We start from the raw sequence: 8,804 nt of genomic DNA, 5'->3' as shown, positions 1-8,804 counted from the left end.
AAAAGTTAGCTTTAAAACCAAAACCAATGTTCAGTTTTTCACAGAGAACCAGTAAAAGAAGCAAATAAATACATAGGTATGCTTGTTGATTGTCTTGCCTGACAGCTGTGTTCCTCATGATGTTCTGGCTAAAACTTGGCTTCACTGGCTCTGAAGGTTAGCGTCTTCAATGCAAAGCCATAGGCCTGAGTTAGCCGTAACTTTCAAAGTTGGTAGTGTCCAGGTTTGTTCTTTCCAGCCAAGGTAAGGATAGCAGCATGCGGTGGAGTGATGTAATACATATTTAGAAACCAGGCTTAATGCCACAACTTTTCAGTTTTCTTGGAAGAAGTTGGTATGAAACATCATATGTGCATTGACATCCGACTGTCCTCCCTTGGGAACAGTATGTTTTTAACCTCTTTAGAAAATATGGAACGTATCTTTCAACTCTGGCTCTTTTGCAGAACAGGTTTCTGTAAGTGAAAAGCATATAACGATTTTGAGTATTTTATTCTTGCTGGAGAGATGCTGCTGTAGGAAGCCCACGGAAAACTGCTAGGTTTCCATGAACCTCAACAGGTCAGACAGAATTCATATGGAAATTAATTTGATGGACAAGGAGATCAAGGTTTTACCAATCTTGAGAGTTTGATTTTGGATTGTCTTCTTGTGGTTTCCTGCAGTAAGATCCTGTGGGTCAGCTGTTTCACAATGAAAGCTGAAACAAGATGTGTTGAAGCACAATGCTCTTAAATAAGAGCAACTGTAAACACCCATTACTAGTCTGGAACTTTGCTATGGCATTGTAAAAACTAGAGATCCTTGGATTTTTTGGAGGTTTGCACGGCTGCTAGTATTCCTGTGTTTAAGTGCATATGTGTCTATTTTATTTCTCAGAAAAGCCTTGGACTCAGAGTTTACCCTGGTCCTCTCTGATTGTGTGGTATTTTTAAGGCAAACGAGTGCTTTGGGTGCCTGTGTTTTGAGTTGGCTGAGCAGGAGTCCGTTTCAAATCAGAAGCTGAGCAAGTGCTGCATTCACAATATCCTACTGCAGATTTACCTGTGGAGTCAGCGTTGCACCTCTGCAGCATGTTTTCCACTAGGTGGAAACTGGGTGAGCTCATATTTGCCTGGAATGTACTGCAGAGGTGCAGCCTAAGAGGACACTGAAAGAATGATGCTTGCAGTTGTGATCCAGAGGTTACAACACACTTCCTTGTTCCCTTGCTGTCATCCTGAAAACATGGAGTAGAGGGAAGATCTTTGAATAGGAACAAAAACTGAGTGTTGGTTCTTGGAGACCCTTTCAGTTGGTACCTTCCCAGCATCCCCTATTCCTTTGCTCCTTTCCTGCTGCTATACAACTAGCATAGCACTGCAATGCCACGCTGTTCTCCTGGGTATATTCCAGAGAGGGCATCCCACATTTGCTTCATGCTGTTTGTATTCCCTTATCAAAGGCAACTGGTGATAACTTCACTATTGTTAACGACAAGCACAACTTACTGTGTTATCAAAGTTTAAATAAGATAGAGGTGTCTCTGGAGTGTGGCTGAAATAAAGCATAGCTTACGAGAAACTTTGTACAACCTGCTTGGATAGAAAATACTGTGGAGATTGTTACAGATGAATTCTAAATGTATGTAACAATAGCTTCATTAAAAAGGAAAAAAGGGGTAATTGATGTGTGCTGTTCTGAAGTGGTGGAAAACAGATTAAGTTTAACTGATGCTACAGCCCAAAAGTTGTATTGTCTTATTCCTGGTCACCACTAGGTAGCATTCTGATGACTGTCTTAGCAAGACCTTGATAAAATTCATTTGGTGTTTATATGAAGGGATGGCACTGCAGAACTTTTCTGGTTAAGATGACAAGCCAAGGCAATCCTGTCCTGTGTGCTTCTGGGCCAAATGAATGATCTCTCTGATCTTGGAGGGACAGTTTTCCTCCTGCAGAAGGAGAGCATAGGTTCATATGCTACATAATGGCTGCTAATAGTTGCTTTGGAGAAAATAATTTAGTCCATAAGGCAGGACAATGCAGCTGGCTTGAGCTGCCTTCTGTCAGGGGAAGATAAGACTCACATTCTAACCAGTGTTTGTAACTCTGGATGGCTTCACCAGAGGGACTGATGAGGTCCATAGCTGCAGGTCCCAGATGAGGCCGAGGGAGATATACTTTGTTGGTCTGACGCAGTGAAAGTTATGATGTAAGATCTGTTCGGGCCTGCTGACTGCCTTCTGTGTTCTCATTGCAGGTTGCCTCTCTCTCCTGGTGACAGTGCAGGATGCTGAGCGTTATACCACCTTATTTGCCACTGTCATCCTCAAGTGTGACTATAGCACCTCAGCTCAGCTGCAGGACGTGGTGGTGACCTGGCGCTTCAAATCCTTCTGCAAGGACCCCATCTTTGACTACTACTCAGCCTGTAAGTGTCAGGCTTGTCCTCCAAGGAGTACCTCTATGAATGGCCAGGAAGGGGAAAGTGGACTTCCTGAGTAATACAGGCTTTTGACCTCTTCCTGCCCACAGACCAGGTCAGGTGGTAGTATTTCCCTGCGCTCCAAGAAAAAATAAGTCATCTGTGATTTCCTTTGCAATGTCAAGGCTTTATGATATAATGTAGAAATCCCAGCCAGAGCAGCTCATTTGTCCTCCTTGTCATCAATTCAGAAGGCAGAGAGGTTCAACCATGTTGGGCACATGTCAGTCTTGGCAGCTCCCTCGTGCTTCAGCATGTTTCAAAGCAAGGGCCCTGCAACAAACGGACTTTATGATTCTATGGGGGATCCCCATGGTTGGAGCTAGATTCCGGTGACCAGGTGTTACTGATTTTAGGAAGAAGAAGAAACATGCATTTTGGAAAGCAGAAAGATTTCTAAATAATAACATTTAGTACTGGTGGCAGCACTTTCATGTGCAGACATTCTGGTGTGTGCAGCCTTAACTCAGGAGTTTTTAAAATGGTACGCAGACTGTGTCCTGGGGTGCATTAAATACCATATAACCAGACGGTCAAAAGAGGTTATGATCTCATTATATTTAGTATTGGTGTGGCCTCACCTTGAGTGTTGTGTGCAGTTCTGGGCCCCACAGTTCAAGAAGGATGTTAAGATACTTGAATGCAACCAGAGGATGGCAACAAAGCTGGTGAAAGGGCTGGAAAGCTTGTCCTGTGAGGAACAGCTAAGCACCTCAGGTTTTGTCTAGTTCAGAAAAAAGGCATCTGAGAGGCAACCTCATTGCTCTTTGCAGCTTCCTAGGGAGATGAAGTGAAGAGAGAGGCACTGAGCTCTTTTCCCTGGTATCCAGTGATAAGATGTGTGGGGATGGTTCAAAGCTGTGTCAGAGGAGATCAGGGAAATAGTTCTTTGACTTCCTAGAGAGGTGGTCAATGCCTCAAGCCTGTCAGTGTTTAAAAGGCTTTTGGACAATGCCCTTAATAACATCCTTTAACTTTTGGTCAGCCCTGAAGTGATCAGGCAGTCGGACTTAGATGACCATTGTAGGTCCCTTCCAACTCAACTATTCTACTTTATTCTTTATAAACCCTGCAATGTGCTTAAGCTGGCCAACCTTAGATAAACTGCATACTTAAGAATGAGTTCAGAGTGGGGAGCCTGGACTTGTTTGGTGTCTTTGTGCCCAAACTCTTCGTTATGCAGTCTGGATGGATTGGGCAGTGCTCTACAACCTAGTCCACAAGCAGGTGGGTCCCTGGCTTTGCTGATCATAGCATAATATGAGTGCTTTGTGCCCAGGCTTAAACTAATACCCTCCAGCAGGGACAGAAAGCATGAAGGTCATGGTGTTTGCTTAATTGGGTCTGTTCTTCATGATCCACTGTAGATATAGCAATGGAGGAGCCTTTGACAAGCTTTGTCCTCTCCTCTTTTCCTTTCAAGCCCTTTACAGACAATGCTGACTATCAGTTGTCTCCACAAATCTCAGCTCCCAAATACCTGGAAATTCAATAGATTGTGAGTCTGTCATAAGAGTATTGCACAGAAAATGCCTCTAGTCCTCCATTAATTCTGTTAGGTGTCTCTATACACAATCCTTAGCTGGAGTTAGATGATGGATTCTTTTCTGTCTTTATGAGCTCCACAACATCTAATGGGATACAGCAGGTAAAAGGAGTCAATGTATGTCTGGAGATTTTGTTTGGTAAATAATCACACTTTTGTCTTAGTTCCAGTATTCCTGGGAGTTTTATGACTTCTTTTTCTTGCAGTTTATCTTCATACTGGGAGCTGCCCTCCAGTCTGCCACCATTAGCTTCTTTCTACTGTTTTTCTTTCAGTTGTGAGTAAAGGAGGCATCTCCTCTGCGGCTTCTGTATTCTCAAAATCTGTCATTCCTGTGGCTGTACCTCCCTCTACTTTAGAATACTTCAAAGCAATTTGTCCTTACTGGTCTGAAACCATGGGGGTTTTTTTACCAAGCCAAAGCAAATGCATACATGGATTCAAGAGTTTCTCTGCTGCTCACAAGGGAATAGAAATTGGTCCAGTGAAATAACTTTTGGCATCTCACTTGATAATGTGTGTTTGTAGCATACCAGGCTGGTTTAAATCTTCACCAGGACCCATCTAACGACTGCAGTGACAGCCAGCGAAAGGTGCGCATTGTCATTCAGAAATATGGGCAGAAGGAACCTGTGCTGGGTATCGACTACCAGCAACGAAAGATCACCATTCAGAACCGTAAGTGACTTCACCTCCAGGCAGGCAGTCAACTCAGTAACTGTCCAATATTTGGGCCTGTTAAGTGAAGAGAAGCGTAATCATAGCTAATGTCATCTATAACTTACATATTCTGTGAGGTGGCAATGGAATAAGAGCTGTGCAGGGCTGGCCTGAGGGTATTGGAAGCACTAAAAGCTAAGGCTTAGCTGAGGATGCCTGAGCGTTTTGCTGAAGAATACAGGAGCCCGAAGGCTAGAAAACAATTACTTCTAAGAAGTACTGCATAATTGTCCAGGTGTGTTATATGCCCTGGGCTGTCTCAAACAATAGCTGTTACTCCTGCCAGAAGTTACTGGGATGACTGGCCTAACAGAGGCAGCGGTCTGTGTTCCAAAACCAGTGGGGCTGGCAGTTGGCAGCAGCCATTATCTGTTAACGTCCATCATCCAGCAGCATGCTGGTAATTTCACTCCACAGAGAACAAGTCCCACTTCTAAGTAGTGTTTGCCTTCCAGCAACACAAATTAAAAAGAGACCAGCAGTTAATGCTGTTTACAGGAGTTCTTGATGGACTCAAATGGGATTGTTTGAAGGTGATGTCTTCACTTGGGAAGAAGGGAGATGCAGTACTGTGTGTCACCTGCAGGCACAAAGCCCTCTTAGAGTTGGGCCTGAAAGTAGCGTCTGTCAGTGCCAAATAGCCCACTGATCTCTCAGTCCCTCTTCCGCAGGAGCAGACCTTGTCATCAGTGAGGTCATGTGGTGGGACCACGGCGTGTACTACTGCACTGTGGAAGCACCAGGAGATACCTCAGGTGATATGGACAAAGAAGTTAAGCTGATTGTTCTCCGTAAGTGCCTGTGGTTTTTTGCCTGGGTGGTAGATTTCTCCTGTTCTCTTCCTCCCCACCTCAAGATGTCTCCAGCAGTGGAGAGGTGCTCGATAACTTACTATGCCCAGGTACATCAGGATCCTCCTCTTCTCTGTGCTTTTCCCATAGACTGGCTCACAGTACTCCTCATCGTTCTCGGTGGCCTCCTCCTCCTCCTGCTGATCGGAATATGCTGGTGCCAGTGCTGCCCCCAGTATTGCTGCTGCCATATCCCATGCGTCTGCTGCCCTACCCGGTGCTGCTGTAATGAGGAAGGTGAGGTTCAAGCAAATGTGTGTCCATTCACAGCTTCTGTCGAGACAAAAGCTTGACTGGGAGCTTGCTGAGGTCCACTTTCTCACTCCAGTTCAGCATCCGTATGGACTGAGACACTTCTTTGGCCAATGTGACCTCCATGACCAGCTTATCTGAGTTTAGAGGGTGGGAGCTAGGATACATGGATGCCATTTTGCTCCTCTGTGTCCTGCTTTCAGAAGGCGCTCCTCACTCACACCTTCCCACGAATTTCTCTCATGTCGTCCAGGTCACCATTAGCTCCCTTGTAGAGTAGCTCAGGACTTTTCTTCCCTGTCTTGTGGTTCATATGCCTGTGCATGTGAGGAAGGCAAGTAAATGCTGTAGTACTACTCTCCAAACTGGCCTAACCTTCAAGTGTGTTGCTCTGAAAGGTCATTACATGAAAAGTTGAATTTTCTATCTTCATGCTATTTTCAGAGCTGCTCTTTCCACAAGAAAAAGGTTTTGTTTGTTTTTCTTTGGGGAAGGAAGTGAGGTAAAAGCAGGGAGAAAGACGGTCTCTCATGGTGATCAACCATGCAAATGCATTCTGAGGTTCTGAGGGTCAAGAGAAGCTTTGTTGTATGTCATTTTAGCAGTAACAAAGATTCTGCAGCCAGACCCTGTTCTCTTAATAAGACCACCGTTTGAATGTTGGCTGCTAAGGCCATAGAACCTCTGTGTTCCTGTAATTGAAACTTAGCAGCAACACAAGGTGGACTAGCCCCTCTGCAGCTTACACAATCTGACAGCAACAAAATGCAACAACTACATTTATTTATGACTGAAATCACCAGGTTCTTCCCCAGGTGCTACAAGATGGGGATTTATGAACAAGGAGCTGTGTTTCTGGTTTCCTTTTACCTGCAGAAGAGCTAATTGGTATACCTTGGGTGTTCGTAAGTTGTGAGATTTTTAGATTTAGGCTTAATTTGCTTAGCCTTTGCAAAGAGCGAACAGAGCATCCCTCTTACTGCTAAAAGCAAACCAAAACACTTTTTGGGGGCTTTACAGGCTGTCAAATGAAATGCATAGTGTTGAGGAGGCTGTGGAAATTTGACAGAAAAATTAGTTGCTATGAAGGGAGAGAGAGGTGAGGGAGATGAAAGACACATATCTCCAGACTTCTCATCAGAAAAGTGAATTCAGAATATGTGTGAGCTCCTTGTTGGTTTTCCGTGCTGTAGATGATAGCATACTCCAGACTGCTGCTGTTGTCTTTCCTGCCTCCTGTTGAGGGTAGGTAGGAGGGATTCTTATGGGGTTCCCTGCTTATGAGAGAAAGTGTAGACAAGTCCAGCCTCATTGACTGGCTGCTGGATTCTTTGGCTGTAATTTTCATTCCAGGTGCCTGCCATCTTTATCTGCTTTGCAAGAGATCCTTGTGCCTCCACCCCTCCTCTAGCGCACCTTCACTTCATCCTGCCTCTGACTTACTTTTTTGTAAGTCACCCAAGAAATTAACCGGAGGCCTTAAAAACCACAAGAAGACAGATACAGGGGGTACCTTAAAAAACAGTCCTGAGGAATAACAGTTCCATACAGCTGAAGAGAAGGCAGAAATTCTAAACAAAGTCTTAGGAGTTACAGTGCGAGCTGGGTACGGGTGATTTCTTCCCAGTTATTGGCCACTAGAGGGTAGCCTGGATCTGCTGAACAGTCATTGATGCCGTCGAGGCAAGGTAATTCCGGCTGGTTTAAGTCAGGTCATTAAGTAACATGATTTTGAACCTAGCAATAAACAAGTGCATTGTTTGGGTAATGCGGAGTTTGTGTACGGAAATACTAAACATTCCTCGTGGAAAGCTCTGAGAAAAGCTCACCAGGGTATATATATGTAAGACCTCCTTCTGTTCTATTAGTTCCTTTTCTACCGTGGACTTCTTCCACTAATGAATTGATGCAAAATAGGATATACTTGCACCTGGGTCTGACTTGGTTGGAAAACATTAATTTTTTTTTATATAATTGGATAAATGGTCCAGCAACTGTAAAGTCTGTCAAAGGTGAAGAACCACCTCTTTCAGCAGGGAGTAAGTAGAAGGAACAACACAACATCCTGCCAAAGTTTTATAGCACGGATCAGTTTTGGAATTCGGGTGAATCTGACTTTCCTCAGGGAAATATGTTCACTTTAAGAAAAGAGATCTGTAACTTCCATTTCTCAGGTGGGGACCAGAGTATATATTGGTTCAGACTGGAAGGCAAGGTATCTGGGGAAGGAAGAAAGGATGAAGGTAGTGAAGGAGGTCCAAGGGTAATACTGCATCTGTCCAGCTGTAGGAAGAGATCAAAGAATTACAGGGACAGGATGACTTTGATTGTAGTGATTGCCTTCATACCCTAAAGAGGGGAACCCTAAAGAAGATTTGCCCACAGTTGCTGGGTCTTTCAATCCTCAGGCAAAGACTACGGTCAGAACCCAGGGACATGCACTCAGCAGGTAATAGGACAATCTCAAGCGGATAACTGGAGGAACAGGAGAGAAAGAGATAAATCGTGGGGGAAGAAAAAAAATAGCAATGCAAGTTTGACATAAAATGCTTGAAAGCTGCTGCCTGAGGCCACACAGCTTTGAAGAAAAATCTAAGTATTAAGATTAAAACCCCTGAAGTTTCTAGCTTTACAGTTCATTCTGGTTAGGGCCAGCCTGGGAAGAAAAGGGGATTTTGGAGTGGAGAATGAAGTGGAGCTGCATGAACTATGGGGAAAGGGAAGGATGTGTTGAGAGGCATGGTCAGTCCCTGTTTTGCTACAGGAGGTGCTCTGTATAAATTCAGTGAACCAGCTGAAGGAGGACATTTTTAATAACTGGAGTGCTACCTGAAATGAAGAGCTCAGTCTCAAAGAGCGTGCAGTCTAAATGCTGCCTGCTGCAGTTGAACCCAGGGGACAGAATTAATTGGAGCTTAGCTGTAGCCTGGTTTCTCAAGGAGGCAAGGCTTATGCAGTCAGCCTATCTG

The 8,804-nt window shown here is 44.3% G+C and overlaps 1 protein-coding gene across 1 annotated transcript in view; it reads left to right on the top strand.

Moving 5' to 3' along the window:
* Window positions 1-2,198: 2,198 nt before the first annotated feature.
* ILDR1 (immunoglobulin-like domain containing receptor 1) overlaps window positions 2,199-8,804 on the top strand; it is a gene marked incomplete at its 5' end in the record, with an annotated part of 11,727 nt that continues 5,121 nt past the window's right edge. Inside the window, 4 exons of the mRNA XM_010009232.1 lie at window positions 2,199-2,412; window positions 4,541-4,690; window positions 5,404-5,523; window positions 5,674-5,820. Coding sequence (XP_010007534.1) covers window positions 2,199-2,412; window positions 4,541-4,690; window positions 5,404-5,523; window positions 5,674-5,820 — 631 coding nt within the window. The remainder of the gene's footprint in view (window positions 2,413-4,540; window positions 4,691-5,403; window positions 5,524-5,673; window positions 5,821-8,804) is intronic.

This window comes from Nestor notabilis, unplaced genomic scaffold (assembly GCF_000696875.1).
Source record: "Nestor notabilis isolate BGI_N333 unplaced genomic scaffold, ASM69687v1 scaffold27722, whole genome shotgun sequence".
In the NCBI taxonomy this organism is placed as follows: Eukaryota; Metazoa; Chordata; class Aves; order Psittaciformes; family Psittacidae; genus Nestor; species Nestor notabilis.
Note: the sequence above shows the minus strand (reverse complement) of the source record. Positions and strands in the feature narration are given on the sequence as shown.